Raw genomic sequence first — 19,315 nt, 5'->3', positions numbered from 1 at the left:
CATTTTTTTTTTAATTATTGATTTAATATAATTCTACGATCAGGTGACAATTACCTGATTCTCATAGAAATTGTAGGGGACGATGATGGATTGAGAGAATTAATTGGAAGAGGAGGAGAGATGGTGGGTGTGTTGAGTAAGTAGGAGGAGATAGTGGTTTCGGAACAGGAACTTTTTTGGATGCTCCATTCCCTTATACCCCTTCTCAACATAGAAATTTTTTTCTCCTGTTCTTTAAACATTTCATACAAAAACTGACAAATTTGGTTGAATAATATGGTTTTCATGTTTCAGCTTATTAATATTCAGCAATAGTTGCTGTTGTGTTCTGGGTCCTGTAATTTCGGAGCCAATGGGTCCACTGGAACTGTAGCAGCGAAAGTGGATGTTCTGCCTGAGACACATACATAAAGACCTTGACAATTGCCATGTCATCAAATTCATATGGTGCAACCCATTATGAAAAACAGTATGTGCTCTCTTATTTTATATGATCAATTGTTATCCACTTCCCTAGAAAGAAACTTCCAACAGAAAAAGAGTGGTTGTAGACCAGTTGATGGACAGATTGGTTGGGTGGTTGTAGATCAGTTGACAGACAAGTTGGTTGATTGGCTTGACTAGTTTGTGGAATGGTTGTTTGCTTCTTCAGTTCCGCCAGAGATTGAATAGTACTGCTTGTTTGTTCACTTTCACTGTCTAGAAAGTTATATCAAGAGGTAGTATGTAGTGTAGTGTGCTTGGATTGCGACTCTACCACTAATTAATCTATAAACTGTGTTCTGCTGCAGGCTACCTTAGTGACACTTTTATACTACCTTAAAGACAAAAAAACAAATAGAAATATGTATTTTGAAAGGATACACACACACACATTGGTATAACTAAACTACAACTTTTCCTCATCTGAGATTATATCTGGGGAGAGGAATAATATTTCGTCAATAATAATTATAAGGGTATTTATTATAGGAATAATAAGATTTGAAATTCATATATTCCAGCCGGGTTGATAGATAGGATACATTATGTTATGTAAATGGTCTAAAATCATCCTTATTACTGTAGGTGTGGACATATTTTTGTATCCAACACAACTTTCTTGACAATGATGTTTTCTAATTTCTTAGAAGAGTCTTGGGTATGAAGTATTTTCAATATGGTCTCCCTCAGCACCTTCAGCCACCAGCACATCTCATATCATTATCACACATCTAAAACATTCTTTACTATGATATAATTGCTTTAATAGTATATTTTATCTCAGCTCTGCAAATTGGACATGTGGATATGTTTGTTGCACATTTGAAACAAGTGCATATGTGATTACAAGGTAAAAACATTAACTCACTCTCATTCTCCATACAAATCTTACACTCAATCACTCTGTGTCTAATTGTACCTTCTGACTTTGGGAGAGTGGCAACTTGATCAGTTATTCTACCAAATAATGGTTGTGGGTTAGAATCACCAGACATTGGTGGGCTTGGGACAACATCAACTTCAGTCAATGTCAATTCATCAACTATTGTAGATTCTACTTCAGTTCCATCAGACATTGGTTGGCTTGGGACAACACCAACTTCAGCCAATGCCAATTCATCTACTATAGGCTGTATTAAAGTTGTAGATGATTCTACTTGTTGGTTTTGGTCAGAAGCCAACTCAGTTCCATCAGACATTGGTTGGCTTGGGACAACATCAACTTCAGCCAATGCCAATTCCATTAAAGTTGTAGATGATTCTACTTGTTGGTTTTGGTCAGAAGCCAACTCAGTTCCATCAGACATTGGTTGGCTTGGGACAACATCAACTTCAGCCAATGCCAATTCCATTAAAGTTGTAGATGATTCTACTTGTTGGTTTTGGTCAGAAGCCAACTCAGTTCCATCAGACATTGGTTGGCTTGGGACAACATCAACTTCAGCCAATGCCAATTCCATTAAAGTTGTAGATGATTCTACTTGTTGGTTTTGGTCAGAAGCCAACTCAGTTCCATCAGACATTGGTTGGCTTGGGACAACATCAACTTCAGTCATTGCCAATTCCATTAAAGTTGTAGATGATTCTACTTGTTGGTTTGTGTCAGAAGCCAACTCATTTCTATCAGATATGGCTGGGCTTGGGACAACATCAACTTCAGCCAATGCCAATTTATTTACTAGACATTTTCTAACTTCGTTTTCCATGTACTGTAAGACTGCTTCAATAAATGACTCAATGTCAAAGAAAGGTAACCCCTTCTCTTTGAGTTGATTATGATACGTTGTCATCACATAATCTTCCTGGAAACCCATTGAAATAAGGTGCTTAGTTATGTCTAGTTCCTTAATAAGTTTGTGTTGATCTTCATTGATATGGGTTATTGAAGGGTTTGTCTCATAAGGTGGCCTTTCCCCTTGAACCTGAAAAAAAAAAAAGTTAATGTTACAAATGGCTTTTATAAAGATTACAATAATAATAGTCAACCTTCATTTCAAGTTACTTAGCTGACATACCTGATCAATGAATTCTTTTCCTTTCATCAAGAAGAGGAAGGTACACTCTGGGTACCAGCGAGCATGTTCATCCCAAGGTATATCATCAGTTTCCCAGTTTCGAAGTCCATTCCCACAATGATAACAGCGCACGTGATCACTTAAACCACAATAGAAGAATCCAGCTTCTGACAATTCAGTTGGTTTCTGTGTTACACGTTCAGGCCAATGGTTAAAGCTTGCTAGGCGACTTTCAAGTGTTAAGTAGTCTTTTCGCTTGGCAATGGTATGTTGGTGAACTCCATTGTCTGTCATAGGACTTAGACCACAGACATCTATTCCTTGTCTATAGGACGAATTTTTACTATTTCTCAGTGGAACGGAATAACCCTCGAATTTTTCATTAAATATCAGTGGAAAATTTCCCACTGGTTGGTTTCGAATGAATTGACAATGGGGAAAGTGAAACTGATGTTCGCCTCTGGGAGTGTCTCCTCTTTCCCAGGAACCAAGAATGCCTCGACAAAAGACACAAGCAACGTGGTCATTTGTTCGAAGATAGTAAAAGCCATCACGAGCCAAATCAGATGGTTCTAACCATTCAAGTGGCCAATCTATGTAGGTATCCAAACGTTCCTTTTCAAACCGTAAACTGTCATATGAATCAAACTTCTTAGAAATAGATCTTCTCACGTTCTGATTAAATGTGCATTCTGGTTTCTCTTTCTTATGTAAAGCAATGATTCTATTTTCATCTTTGTTTACGTTCGTGGCATCAATTTGAAAATGGCACATTGAACATTCTAAAAGATTTGCTTTATGAGTATAATAGAAACCCGCCTTTGCAAGTACATGACTGTTTACACTGAAGTTACAGTCCTTAAAAGTCTCCAAACGATTTTTTTCTTCTCTCATTGCTATGAAAACAAAATGTGAGTGTTGTATTAGACTGACTAGTTAGTGACTGAGAGAGGCATCTCTCTCTCTCTCTCTTTATATAATACACAATCTCCCTCCCCCCTCCTCCTCCTCCTCCTCCTCCTCCTCTTCCTGTTGACTCATAGACTTAAAATTGGGACTATAGAGTTTATCAGCTGAAATCCTTTACCAGATCCTAGTAAAAAGCTGAAATAATGGTAAGAAAAATATAGGGAACTAAGTGGAAATTCTGTGATAAAAATAGAAATTTTAATTGTGGATATTTTACTACATTTTTTACACTCAACCTGGGCACCCCCCCCACAAAAAAAAAAAAAAAAAAAATTCACGTCCCAGATAAAAAAAAATACTACTACCTAACTACGTACTTATTTTTATTGATGAACACTTTATATATCATGTGTAAATCAAAATTCCAGTCTAAAAGATGTCATCCCTACCACAGGTGTTACTAGAAAACATATTTTAATTAATTGTCCCTAGTCCACTTCTCGACAGTAATGAAGACGGTAATTTGTCTCTATAGACTTCGAGTTGGTTGTCTTCCCAATGCCTTCAGCTGTATAATAAAGTTACTAACCACCTAATTCTTCTTCTTCATCATCTTCAAAATTGTCGGTCAAATTTTTTTCAAAAAGAAACCTGCTCCATATTGTTGGAAATTGGGGCCTAATATCTTCCACAGCAATATGTTTTTTTTCTACTTTTTCATTTAGCCACTGTAGAAAACTTTTCCCCATTTCCTGAAAGTAATGATAATTATTTATTAGTGTTATAAATCCCTTATTTTTCAACCTAATTTTTCAAATAATTAATTTCTTAAGAGAGTCTTTTTATGAAAACAAAGTAGGTAGGTGCTTTACCCATCATACTCACCTTACATCTTTGTAAAATATAAATCGAGAACTTGAGCCATTTCTGAATTTCATTTAGTCGTAATTGAGTTAAGTGAATATTATTCTCTAAACTCCAATTTTGCTTGTTTTTTTTCTTGGATAAAAAACAATAAACTGCTTTTTCCCTCAAGGCTCTAAGTATTACATACCATCTTGTTTTTACTTTTATCATTCCAATTGTTTCTTCATTCTCATTTAAAAAATAAAAAACTTCACCTTCTTTGTAAAGATCACTTCGCACCTGTAAAAATAATTTAATAATATAGTTTCATAAAAGAAATTGTATTGAAAAATGTGACAATATAAATTGACACTTCCTTGTACAATAGACTTTTTGTTTGCCTACCTTATTCTGGTGTTTCACTACATCTTTAGCTTCAATTATTGAATAAGCAGGAGATATAAAGCCTAATGCCGTAAACAGGTTGAGTGTGTAGTGTGGAGGTAATGCAAGAAGGCTAGTCTCTTCATATTCGTTGTACAATGGAGTAAAACAGATAACGTTGAGCTGATGCTTATCCAAGTGACTGAGGTTAACAATATGTTGGTTGTCAGGTTGAAGAAGCTCACACACAGCTGTACATTTAGTATAGTGTAAGATACTATATACCAAATGTCGATTCATAATATCCATATTATTCAATGTATCCCACAGTGATCTGGCCACAACTTTAGCAACAACATAACGTTCTCCATCATACCGCTCAATGTCTTCCCTTTCTCCAATTAACATATGAACACTTTTACTCCCAGTAATTAAAAAAAATTTACCATTAATGTATCTGCCACTGAAATGAGCTGATTCACCATTCACTTTAGTCATACAAACTACTTTAGAAGTAGTAGTACTGAGATCTTCTAAGCAATATTGTTTCCATAGATCATTTGTTTCCGGTTGTTTATCATCCTCATCACCAATACCACCAGTAAATTTTTTATTGGCAAAGATCACTAAATCAAACTGTCCCTTAAACTCCAAGAGTGTTACACCACGAGGAACATTTTTTCGAACTTCAGGATCATTGTTGTAGATTGTGTCATCAGGGCCATAGCAGTTGACCTTTATATCATGAAGAATAGCAGGGTCGTCTTCAGGGGATAGGATTCCATGTGGGACATTTGCACTTATTCTTTTTATCTTCTTTTTTTCTTTCAATGTTTTTAAAAGATTTTCATACCTACAAACAAAAGAAAAAAAAAATAAGAAGTAATAATTTATTGGGGTATGGTTATTATAAAAATATATATATGATATATATTATTAACATATTATAATAATGATACTTACAATTCCGAAGACTTTAAACTGTTTTCAGCATAGCAAATCATCTTCTGAAATGATGCTCCAAATGTATCTGGAAGTTTTTCTTTCATCTTGTTTTGGTATATGTTATCAAGGGTCATCATTAACATATTTATAGAAAGTGGTGAATCCATAGTTGTTGTATATGTCAACAATTAAATAATATTAAATAGTTATCACTATAGATATATGCATGCTGCATCAGACCACTTAACACTGAGGTAATAATACTGGGCATAACGCTTTTATATACTTGAAGGCGATTTAACTCACCCCTCCCCCTCCTCCTCTTCCTCCTCCTCCTCATCCTCCTACTCCTCAAGTCAGAATTGAAAAGATAGATATAAAAGAATTCAACTGTCAGTTACAACCCTAGTCCTGTGCTGTATCTAGTGAGTCCACTTTGATAATAATATAATATAATTATATTGACTTAGTTTGGGTAAGGTAGGGTCTTGTTTGGTCTTACTCTAATTATTTGTCCTGCATCACCTTATACTATCTTAGATAAAAATGTTGATTGATCAGTTAAGTTACATATGCCTTAACATATTTTCTTTTTTTTTTTTTTTTTACATTCACAGATTTGAAATAGATCACCATTATGACTGATATTAACGAGACAACAGCAAATTTTGAAAATGATAAGACTCTGAGTGAACCCAACCCTACAGGCAAAGCAATGAACCCCAACGAAATATGGGAAGCTGAATCTGTAAAGACTGAACTCAACCCTACTAACCCCAATGAAATATGGGAAAATTGAATCTGTAAAGATTATGTTAATAAAACTTGAAGAAATACTACTAAAGTGGGGAATAAAATATGAATTATTCATGAGACAAAACAATGGAGTCAAGCTTGAAAATACCTATCAAGTGATTTTGATGTCGAAGGCCTCATCACAGGAAAAAATTGAAATAGACCATATTAAAGTAGTATTTCAAGATGATGGATTGGTTTTGTTTAATGGGTGTGATAACAACTTACACAAATATGTTGTGTGTGAGTATACCCTCATCCAATTAACTATCCGTAGTTTTTTTAAATATGAAGAAAAATTACCCACTACTTTGTACATACGAATTTTTAAAGATGAATGGGCATCCAGCCCAGCGTGGGATAACTCCAAACCCACCTTCACGTATATAGACAGTCTTCACAATACCGACATATGACAACTTGTACTGACACTCACCGGAACTAGTGCCAGCCATACTGACATTATCATCTTACTTTTTAATTATACTACATCTGTTCCCATTCTGGGCTCACTTTTTATTTAGTGAAAAATTACAGTGAAATTAAAAGGTGCCCCATTCCCCTACCTATGTACACTAGAATAATAAAGGCAAAATTAAAAAAAAATAAAGCAATATATTTTATAATTCATACACACTTTTATTTAGTGAAAATTACAGTGGAATTAAAAATGAAATGAGGCAGCCTTCAACTGTTCGAAATTTTTTTTTTTTTAAATCAGCAATCTCCTGCCAGAGGTTTGTATTCTTCTTCTTCAGGTCGGTGATGTACCCACGTTAGTCACTGTGCGGAAGTTTTGAATAACATTGGCTCTTTGGTCCCATCATAAATTAATATGACTTCCAAGTGGTTGCACATATCAATTCCTCAAAAGAAAGGCGGGTTGTTTCAGCCTTCCAACTCTTTAATTTCATTTTTTAAATCATCAATCTCCTGCTTGAGGTCGGTGTAGTTCTGCTTCAGGTAAGTGATTATTTTTAATAACTCTTGCTCTATCATCTTCAATAGTGTGTTGTTCTGATTGATGTCGGTGTTGTTCTGCTTGATGTTGGTGATTATTTTGCTGATTAATTGTAACAACTCTTGGTCTGTCTTCAAAAGTATTGTCTCATTCTGCTTGATGATGTCGATATTATTCTGCTTGAGGTTGGTGTTGTTCAGCTTGATGTCGTGGATTATTTGTAACAACTCTTTCTCTATATTCAATATTAGTGTCTCCTCTTCCTCTTCCCAGCAGAGTTTCAAGTTTTTTTTCAGCGTATCTTTCTCCATCCTGGGGTTCATCTGAGGAGAGAGCATCTCGGACTACTTTTTCTTTGGAAGAGCAGCGAAGCTGGCCATCAGTGGATGTAATATAAGAGTGAGAGTGGTCGGCGGCAACGAATATTTATATATATGGCTCAACTGACACAGTACTGCTCCGGGCAACCAGCTATTACATTACTAGGTGGACTTCGCCGCCATGAGTTTGATCACAAGGTTTTCAACACTTTATCTAAAATATCACTTTTAAAAATGTTGACTTCAACCTTCAACGGTCCAAATTTTTTTTATTAAATCAGTATTCTTCTGCTTGAGGTTGGTGGTGTTCATCGTTTTTTCTAATCAATATTCTTTGGATTGAGGTGTATTGATGTTCTCTCTGTAACATCAATAAGCATTGTTTCATTTTTTTTCAGCGCAGCTTCTTTACCTTAACTTGTGGGCGACAGAAAGTTAATGAAATTGGGGAGTATGACTGCTACGGGATGCCCACTCACGGATGCGATCCCACTATTGCTCGACACCGGTGCTTTTGGCTGCTGGGTTGAAGATGTTACGTAAAAAAGTGAATTTGAATTAAAAATGCCCAAATACTAGAAAAAGGTTGGGGCCTGGGAGCCTTTTTGAAAAATTTGGGTTGGGGTAGGATAATAAAATAAATTAATTTGTGGAAATATTATAATATATTCAGTATCTCATTCTTTTACCTTTTTTTACCCCAATTATTTATTTAGAGTGACTAACAACTACTATTTTCTGATTGAACTGTCCATTCATGCTTATTTTGTAAAAGTATTTTCTTGGGGAAATAAGCCACCACAATGCAGCCAACAACATTCAGAAACCGGTTTCAAGGTTCTGCTATACAGGCATTCCTCATTTTTTTCTCCAGTCTGTGTGATTTTATCCATGATGGCTTCTATCTTCCATTTAGTGTCTGTCACTTCGACATCTCTTTTTGGGAAGTTGCGGAGCTGTGTAGTAGCAAATAACAAAGACATTAACATATTCTCTACCGAATAAATTTTAACAGAGCATAGGAATTCACAGATTAAAAAAAAAAAAAATTTTAATCACAAAAAAATAAATAACGTGCAACTGAAATTAATCCTCTTATTAGTAAAGTTAATTACAAATACATACCTGTGCCTGTTGTTGTTTCCTGACCGAAGACACGTTCCTCCACATTCTCCTGCTTCTCCCATTCCTCCCCTGACTTGGTGTCATCATCTCCATCTGAAGACCATGGCCATTTGATTTTTCTAGAATCAAGCTTCCTTAGTGCCTTTTCTTTCTTCTTCATCTTTCTCTTTATGGCCTTATTTAGTACCAAGCCCTTTAGTTTGTCAATCAACTGGTCACTTTCGAATGTGTCTGAGGACGACGATAAGGACGACGATGAGGACGACGATAAAGACGATAATGAGGAAGAAGATGAAGAAGATGACCTTGCTTTTACCGTTGATTCAACCAAACAAGACATTTGCTCAAGTAAGACAGATGCAGCTTGACCTCTTTCAGCTTGTTCTTTTGCTTCCCCAGAAGAGTTAGTAGTTATCTCGAAACCCTTCATCAGTTCGGAAACAAGGGGTGGGGGAGGATAGAGGGAGGAAAGAACGAATAACAATAAATTAAAATTACTATTATAATTGTATTTTACTGTAGTATAATGAATAAAAAATCAATCTCTAAATGTTAATTTACCTGAAATAGACAAATAATTACAAGTCAATCGTTTTACACTATACTCTCTTTATATGTTTCCAAATGGCTTAGGAAGTGGTATATTCTGACTTGTTCCTTCAGCTTCGGCTGTACCTGATCATTGCACACATAAGTAGTTAATATAGGCACTATAACAATAAGAAATACGAGTATGTGGTTTTTTTTATGATTTGATTCATAAACTGAACTGGTAAGGAATTGATTATTGAAGCTTGTTGTTATGATGGACTAGATGACTGCATATGGATCAATAGTTAAACTGTAATGACGCCCGCCACTACCCTACTGAATGATAAACTGCTTAATTTCAGTAGACTGTACACCTGACACTGGAGCTGGAGAGAGAGCAAGGGTTTGTGACTCTTAAATAGGCAGAAATTCTCCTTTTATACCACTATCCCATCCCCCTCCCTCCACCATAGGTTGCTGAATCAATACAAGTTATTTTCATTAATATTTTCTATATTTTTATTAATATAGGCCGATTACTAAATTCTAATTCTGATTATTTTGTTAGATCATAAACACATAATTTAATGGATAAGTAGTATATAATCAAAGGCTGAATGTTTTCTTAAAATCTTTCTATTCTCTTTCCCTCTTTTTTTGGAGTTGAGTTAATTTGCCTACTCCCCGACCTGCTACTCCTTTTTTTAATTTTTTTATTATTATCCCCCCCCCCCAAAAAAAAAAGTCCTTTTTATCATCCTTCTTTTCGTCTAGCATTATTACATCCTCTTCTATTTCCTTTTCAACCTCCTTCTTTTCTTCTAGCACTATTGAACTAGTGTCATTTATTGGTTTAATATCCTCATTCTTTACCTTCAACTGATGAACTGGTGTCATTTATTGGATTAATATCAACTTCCTCTTCCAATTGCTTTCCATCTGTTCCTCTCCTATTCATGAACTGTTTTCCTCTTTGATTCTTTTTCAGAGTCAATATTTCATTTTTTCGTCTGTCTTGGGTATTTAATTTTGATCGTTGTTTGGCACCTTTTTGTTTTGTCCCCGAATCTGTTGTTTTATATGTTTTTGATGTTTTTGTTGTTTCCTGTGATGAAACTTTCTGAGAGGAAATTGTTTTTAAAATGATTTCATCGCCGATTACATTTAAATACTTCTTTTTTATTTGTGTTTCAATAAACCATTTCTTTTCTTGTTCAATATCATCACTGTTCAATAATGTAAGTAATTTTAAATTGTTATCCTTGTTATCAATAGACACTATTTGGTTTTTGTAAATTTCATCGTCGTTAATGTTAATTTTTTCTCCAATCAATGTTAAACCCTTAATATTATATATAATGGGAAAAACAGAAGGGGTTTTAATAGCTTTCTTTATATTTTGGGAGTTTAATAAAGCTGTTTTCATAGTATCGATGTCATATAGGTTTTGTGAAAAATATAGGTTTAATTGAATAGAAGGCATAAGAATTTTATCGTTTATTACCGTAACAAGATTTTTATAGAACTGGGCGCAGAATATAAATTTAGAAATATGATTCGAAAGAGAATAGAATAATTGTTTCATTTCATTTTTGGCAACACTATTCCTACAAAATATTTCTTTTACTTTAATCTGATCGAATGCTAATAACAAATATTTTTTTCGGCACTTCTCTGATAGGTAAGCATCGAGTTCATTAATAATAGTTCTGATAATAGAAGTGAACTTTTCTACTAGAGTTTCATCATAGTCAGAAGAAACGTCAATTGTATTAATCATCGACAAATGTATTTTCGATTCTTTTAATTCAGAAGCCATGACTAACATTTTAGAATTCATTTCTTTATTTGTTTGTTTTAATATCGAATTTTCTGATTCCTGCATTTGTTGAATGGCTAATATTTTAGAAGTATCACCATATGATTTGTGAATCACTTGCAAGATAATTACATAAAAGTGTTTTATATTTCGTATGCTAAAATCTTTTTTAAGTTCGTTCTGATAAATTGTATATATAATTGTAATAAAAGTATATACCTTTATAACTTCATAATTTGTTTCTTTTGTATATTTGTATAAATCCGCAAGTTGTTCTATTATCTTTTCTTTAACTAAATCCATAGATGTAAGTTCATCTACTAACATTTTAGCCAAATAATTTGGTTCTTGTAACTGACGCTTTAAAACAACATTTAAATCAACATAAGGCATTAATTCTTTTTTGTGTTTTTCTACTATTTCATCAGTAATATTAGTTTTGAAACTATTTAGTATATGATTAAATAACCCTCTTTCTTTCTCGTTAGTAAATAATATATTTGCTATATTTTCCGGTTGTAGATCATTATTATTATAATTACTATTGTTAATAATGTCATTTAACTTAGCCATTCTATTTATATGTTCTTGTTGAATATAATTCTTGTGTTCTGTATTAAAATGATCAATAATCTTTATTATTATTTCTTCAATTAGTTTATTTTTTTCACTTGAATAACTATTATTTATAAACAATATATTTGAAAAACATTCAGTTATATCATCATTTGATAATATAGATTTTTTTAAAAAATTATTAAATAATGTATTATTACAATTATTTATTGTGTTTATATTCGCCAATAATTCATTATATTTATTTAGCATTTGGTCCTGAAGTTGTTTATAAGTTTCTTCTGCTTGTTGATGTTTCTCAAGTTCTTTTGTTTTGAGTGATAATAACTCCTTATATTGCCGTTGATGGGCTTGTTTTTGTTCCTCAAGTTGTTTCATATAGGTTTTTTCTAGTTCATGTTTTTCGTAGTTACATTTCTCAAGTTCATTTTTGTAAGTTTCTTCTAGTTGATGTTTTTCATTAATATGTCTATAACTTTGAGTTAATTCTTCATTTATTCTCTTTATTTCTTGTTTTTGTTCAGATAATTGTGTGGTACATAGTTGTAGGTTTTTATGGAGTTCAACGTTTTTAGATTTTATTTCAGTATTATTTGAATTAATTAGAATATTTAACTGTTTAATTTGATATTCTAATTCTGTTATTTGTTTGTCTTTTTCAGTTAGTTGTTTATCTTTTTCTATATTTCTATTATCTAATTCTTTTATTTGTTTGTCTTTTTCCTCAATTTTATCTTCACATTCATTTAATTGATCTAAAATAAATATTTGGGTTTTCAATTCTTCTTCATATTTATTGTTTTCAATTTCTAAATTGTTTATTATATTTTTTTGTTTTTCTATTTCAGTTGTAAACTTGTCAACTTGTTTATTTAAATCGAGTATTTCGCGTTCTTTTTCTGCTATCACAGTCTCTAGGAATTTTTTTTCCATATTACACTCATCATATTGTTTATTTAATAAAGCTATGGTTTCCTTTTGTTGATATTGACTTTTAATAAGAGGATATGTTTCAGTTATTAATTTTATGTATCGATCAGATAGATCGAATAAATGAAACAATTTATTTAGTAATATGATTGTTCTTGTTTCATCATCATCTTTAGCAGAAACATTGTTTAAATAAGTTTTTATATTTATACGTTCTCTTAAACCTGAGGTCCCATCCTCAGGGAAATGTACCATACTCAAGATTGTTTTAACAATTTCACTCATTTTTTATGGGGTGAGAAAAAATACCTATTTTGAAGTCCAATGTTAATTTTATCTTATTGAAATGAAATGAAACGCACATTATTTTGAATAGGACATTCAATGTTGATTTTTCAGCATTCAAAATAATTATTTCTTGCATTGAATACAGGATACCATAATTTTACATTCTCTCGAATATTACGTTTCTGGACTCATAATCGGAAACTATATCAGGGAGGAGTCCTGATCTTCCTCCTGTTTCTTGTTCTTCTTCCGAGATTTCCACATTGATATTAAATTTAATGCTAGCAAAGGTTTCTGAGGAATTAATGTTCTTAGCCACCATTTTACATTCCACCTCATTATTACCATCTTGAAGTTCAAGTTTCATTACCACAAATGGTGGTAATGAATTTTCTTTAATTGGAAAATCATACTTAGAGAATCCCTGAATAAATATATCTTGACTTGCCGCATGCGTACATGATATCCACAATTTGTCCATGTCGAATTTTTTTCTTTTATTATGTGATTTGGTCCGTACTGCATTTATATGGTTTTGTAATTTAACATCTTGTATTTCACTTTGATCTGTATAAACATTAGGTTTCAAATCATTAATATTCCAAGGAAATATTAAAATAATTGGATTTTTGGTATAATATCCCTTGTCGTAATCAGAATTTTGCCATACATAATTTGTGTTATTTGAGACATTATTATTATCTAAATATCTGTGGATTTTATTGTAATTTAAAAGGAAGTTATTAAAAGGCTTAATGATTGTATTCTCACTTTCGATTCTATTCTTAGGATTATACGAAATTGGTGGTTTAGGAATAATTACGAGACCTTTATAGGTATTTATATCTCTGATAAACGGGGAGAATAATGATTCCAACTTTGAGATGATTATATTAGATTCTTCAGAGGACTCTGTTGTTGTTGTTGTTGCTGTTGTTGAACCGATGGTGGATGGTAATGTTGTTTCTTGAAGTACTTCAGAGGACGTTGTTGTTGTTGTTGTTGTTGGACTGATGGTGGTTTGTAATGTTTCAGATAATTTTGTTATTGTTGGACTGATGGTGGATTGTAATGTTGTTTCATGAATCGGATCATGTCTGATAGCCTTACTGACATTGATACGTTTTCCGCGTAAATAAATAATTATTATAACGACTATAATTAGGATTATAGCAACTAAAATTCTTATTAACCCCATTGCTACTTTTTTCTTTTTTTCCTATTGTTTTTTAGTCATAATAAATTCATAAAAAAAATTATTTTAACAGAATATCAAACATATGCTGGTTTGAACCCCCAAAAGCATTGATTAACGGTTATACTTATAATTTTTGAAAAATAAGTTTTACAATTAGACCAGCAGGTATTGTTATTATAAACAAAGCTATGAACAATAAACTAAACTATATCATCTGATAATATTAAACTATACTTATATACATTTGTTTCTTTAAAAAAATAGAGGTTTAATAATAATGGAAAATTGTTTTTTATTAGCTTTTAATTATATACAAACTTTTTCTGAATCGAATGGATATGTCCATAAACGATATATCCTATACGAAGCCTCTGCTTCAGTAGTAAATATGGCTAATGGTTATTGTTATGTAGATAAATCGGTCTTTCATTTCCCCTTCAAATGCATTAATAGGTATCTAGATATAAATACAAAAACGAACAAAGATGAAATAACAGATGAAGAATTAAACCAAAATCAAGAAGAATTAAATAACTTAAGCGAATGTCTAGAAACTCTGGTGTCAGAATATGATATAAAATATGTCTGGGTCTATGGAAATAATCAAATCTTATTCCAATTACCTGTTTTACAAAATCTGGCAGTCTTCGATATCCGAAATAAGAACAGCCACACATTTAGAGACAAAATAACAATAAATAAATCTTTTAATGAATATCGAAATGTATTATACCGTCCGGGTAATATTTATACATTTCCACCAGTTTTACATAGTATTACAAATCTTTGTCATTTACTCGCCCAAAATTTGATTAATGGATACCAGGATTCCACAAAGAGTATTACCTTCTATACCACAAATAAAAACAGCAATAATGATCTACAGTGTAATTTTCATTTAGAAGGTGAGAGTAGTTCAACTTGTGCTTGTCTGTTGAATGAAATAAACCGCCTTACTCTTATGTTCATATCGGCTAGTCAAGAGCTATATACGACAGAATATAAAGATTACATTAATAGTAATCATAGGGATAAGGAACGAATGTGCCAATATATGGCTGAACGTGAAGTCGAATACAAACTGCAAGCGCTGTTGCTCAGTATGGTTTGGCCCGAGAAAATACATTGGCAATGTAGGAGAAACATAAATGGAATGGATGTAGGCGTAACAATTCTAAACTCTCTTGTTAAAAATAAATATAACTGGATTCAATGGGAGGTTAGGAATTTTAACAAACACGTAATGAAGCAAACAAGGGTGAATCATCAAGATTCATATATCATAGCAAATATTCTGATCTTTTTAGGGTATGAAGAAACACATAATATATGTAAACTACCATAACAACAATCCTAAAACATTTCATGCTAAGAAGATAATAAAACTAAATTATTTTCAAATGCATGATTTAGGAAAGAACCTGGGACATTGTTTAGCTTAACAATATGAAAGATGCAAGAATAAGGATTTTTTTTTTTCAATGGTCACAGAGGGTTGACATGTTTCATTCCATATTAATTCCACTGTAATTTTCATTAAATAAAAGTGTGCATGTTTTTATTTGTTTAAATTTTGCCTTGGTAATTATTATTCAGTGTATTCAGTGTAGGTTATCGAAAGGGCAGGACTGTATGGGACATATGTTGTTTTCGGTGTGTTTGTGAATTGCCTAGATAAGCTAGATAGTAATAAGTACCACATAAAAGTCCCGGTTCTGACTAATAGCTGGTTGCCGGAAGCACTGTGTTAGCTGAGCCACATATATAAATATCCGTGGCCACTCTCACTACATCCACTAACGGACGGCCATCCAGCCAGCCCACCACACACGCTTTGCTGCCCTTCCAAAGAAAAAGTTGTACGAAGATGCTTTCCCAGATTAACCCTAGGCAGAGACAAGCTGAGTTGATTAAAAAATTGAAAAGAATGGAAACACACTTGAAGAAGAAAAAGAAAGAGTTGATTTACCTCAAGAATGAGAATAAGATGTTAACACAGAAGAATGTTGTTATCTACCAGAAGTTTCCACCAACCAACAAGAGAGTGAACTAGAAAATAGAATATATAAGGGAGGAAGAAAAAGAAAGAGTTGATTTACCTCAAGAACGAGAATAAGATGTTAACACAGAAGAATGAATTTTCCACCAACCAACAAGAGAGTGAACTAGTACCTCAAGAACGAGCGTAAGATGTTAACACAGAAGATGCCACCAACCAACAAGAGAGTGAACTAGAAAATAGAATATCCACTATTATTAAAGTGTTTATAATAATAATAATAATAATAATAATAATAATAATAATAATAATAATAATAATAATAATAATTTTTATTTGGGGGAACATTGTTGAAAAAACAGAGAATGTGCAGTGACTTAATGTCTAACATATTCAGGGATTTGAGTAGGGGTACCGAGTGATGTCTGGGGCCAGAATTGGATATTGTCCTAATAGCAGCTTTGTGTTGAGTAATTAGAGGACGTAAGTGATTTTGGGAAGTAGAGCCCCAAGCACAAATACCATAGTTGAGATATGGATAGATAAGGGAGTAATAGAGAGTCACCAGGGCAGGGCGTGGTACAATCTTTATTTAGGTAAGGTACATACATAGTACATACAATGCCTAAAGCCACTATTACGCAAAGCGTTTCGGGCAGGAAAATCATTAATGACTACAGCTTAAAACTAATGGGAAAGTTTTGTCAATGTTAAGGGGAACAGGCGTTACTCTCGCTTTTTTTAGAATATCTGGAAAGGTTTGGAGTTCAAGTGACTTGGGCTAAAGATCTAATAGGCTTTAGGTACAGAGACTGGGGATAGTTCGTCCTTAATGTCAGTACTGGAAGATGGAATATCATTAGCAAGGGATGAACCAATGGAAGAGAAGAACCTATTGAACTCAATAGCAGAATCAGAGGCTGTGTGTGTGCCAGATTTATTTGTGTTAATATGCTATAAAATTTGTGTGAAGATGCTCTGGGAAAATGAAGGAAATCAACCATTCCAATAAATATATTTTTCTAACTACATACATAAATACAATAATTATATTATAAAAAAAAAAACAGTACCACCCAATTTAATATCATAAAGGGCATGAATGATAGATACTACTACTAACCTTAAATATGGCCCACCCACATCGGGTGGCCCTGGATGAATTATTAAATAATTAATCATCAGTAGGGGGCCATTTCTTGATATATATTTAGTAAAAATGTAAGGTCCTCAATGAAAGCATTATCTAATTGAGACTTACTAATAGACTCTTGGTAGAAGATAGCATCTGCTATGTCTTCATGCCTGCAAAAATAGGCTGCCGAGTGCAAATGATGAGGATAATTTGAAGAATAATGACGTGCTAAATGTAAGTGTTGATTATACCTTTTACTGGGTATCAGGTAAAAAGGACAATTTCGACATTGACAAGCATTACCCAACAGCCCTACATTTGGTCGGTATTTCTTATACACTTCTTCAAAAGTATCATTTGTTACCTGAACTCCTCGTCCAGAAGCCTCTATTAGGATTTGTGACCTTGTCATGGGGCGCACAATTTCTCTGTGTGTTGATAAATATTCCTGCAACCACAAATCCTTTTTATGTTGAACAATTATATTTTCAAACTCCTTGTAAATATTGAGACAATTCTCCTGGTGAACCCGCTGAGTCACTAAAGCTTGGACGTTATCACTAACATTTGAAGTTAGCCGTTCACGAGAGTCTCTATACTGTAGGGCATGTGCAGTATAAATAAACACGTTGTGTTCATTAAACATATTGTCAATAACGTCTTCCTTTAGACCAACTTCTTTAGCAAAAATTCGCAATGAAAACCAAGATATATCTCCAGCCAGAAAAACATCCCGTAGCTTCTCTACCTTTTTCATATCCACAGCTATGGGGATCTGTTCAATTAACTTTTCCTTAATATTTTGCATGTCCTCGTCTTTAAAATGTTTTCTGGCTGTCTTCTCAACCTCTTCTAAGGTATAAAAATCCTTAAGGGTTAGGTTTTCTGAGGTCGCAATGTAGTTCTTCACCCATTCTTCTTTAAGCTTTTCATCAACAAGTGTTTTGGCAAAGAAATCAGTGAAGGGTGTGGAATTCTTTTCCTGTTTCTTATATTTAGAAAGGCAACGACCAATGTATTCTAAGAGAATCATCCTCACAACTTTGATAACAACTTTATCCTCTAGAGGAGTCTCATCACTTCGTTGATGTAAGTAAAGTATAAACATAGGTTTAATTAGTGACTCACATTTTATGGGTTTTTCCCCCAAATTTCTTTCAAAACTCTCTGTCATGAGTGCTTGGGCCGTGTCATTGATAAGCACTTGCCAATATTTCTTAAAACTTGGTCGGTGGAGATACCCAGATGTTGCTGTTGCTTCTATGTGTGCAATACGCAATCGCACAAACTCAGGCCTAGGCTGAGTTGGGTTTTCAAACAGAATCCTCATCCAGGTCACTCCTAAAGCTGCCATGTGAATGTCAAAATCAATAATGTATGGATTTTTTGTGATTGCATAAGTCGCACACATCGCATAGAGTCTTGTACCCATTAATGGGGCCATAATTTGGGAAGCATCTTGAGAAAAGATCGGGATTATGGCATTAAAGTTATTATCAGATACCAACTCCACTACTTTGCTCTTTTCTATGGCAACCTGGCTCATGATAGTATATGGCCATTTCAGTATACTTCTAACACTATATGACCATGGATTGATTGTTACAGAGTTACTATGTGGAGTATATACGGGAATGCCAGAGATCGTAAACAGTTTTAAAAACTCATATTTATTATTACTATTCAACATCGTGGGGAAATCTCGATCTTGCAAGTCAGATATAGTGGAGTTCATTGTTACTTGACAATAATCATCTGGATCATTTTTAATGCGCATTATCAACTTTTTTTGTTCTTCATAAATCTCCATGAACATTTTACAATCATTTCTATAATCTTCATCTGAATGACCTTTCATCTGAAGACATTTAGTTTCATATTTTCCACCTCTTACTGTTGTACTCAGAATAGTTTCAGCCAGATCTTTTTCATTTTGGAATTTTTCAGTGGTTAATATTACTCTTATTTTATTAAGCAAGGATCTTAACTCTAATTCATATTTTTTAAATTCTTTTTGTTCTAACCGATCTCGAATAGATCTACTACTGAGTTCCTC

General features: G+C 33.2%; 1 protein-coding gene across 1 annotated transcript; it reads right to left on the bottom strand.

The window, feature by feature from the left end:
* Positions 1-809: 809 nt before the first annotated feature.
* On the bottom strand, positions 810-6,832 carry LOC138373467 (baculoviral IAP repeat-containing protein 7-A-like). Its single transcript, XM_069339677.1, has 5 exons — positions 6,754-6,832; positions 4,659-4,888; positions 2,499-3,173; positions 2,043-2,405; positions 810-818 (listed from the first exon to the last, which is right to left on the bottom strand). The coding sequence occupies exons 1-5, from the start codon at positions 6,830-6,832 to the stop codon at positions 810-812; spliced, it is 1,356 nt and encodes a 451-aa protein (XP_069195778.1).
* Between the last annotated feature and the right edge of the window lie 12,483 nt (positions 6,833-19,315).

Source organism: Procambarus clarkii, chromosome 42 (assembly GCF_040958095.1).
Source record: "Procambarus clarkii isolate CNS0578487 chromosome 42, FALCON_Pclarkii_2.0, whole genome shotgun sequence".
NCBI classification, from domain to species: Eukaryota; Metazoa; Arthropoda; class Malacostraca; order Decapoda; family Cambaridae; genus Procambarus; species Procambarus clarkii.
This window is presented reverse-complemented; position numbering and strand designations above follow the sequence as displayed.

Coding starts and splice junctions, on each gene's coding strand:
- LOC138373467 (XM_069339677.1), bottom strand. CDS start 6,832: ATGGCTGGCACTAGTTCCGGTGAGTGTCAGTACAAGTTGTCATATGTC. Junction 4,889..6,753: donor GACTGTCTATATACGTGAAG/GTGGGTTTGGAG, acceptor CTAAATGTACAG/CTGTGTGTGAGCTTCTTCAA. Junction 3,174..4,658: donor TAGTGAAACACCAGAATAAG/GTAGGCAAACAA, acceptor ACATTTAATCAG/AACGTGAGAAGATCTATTTC.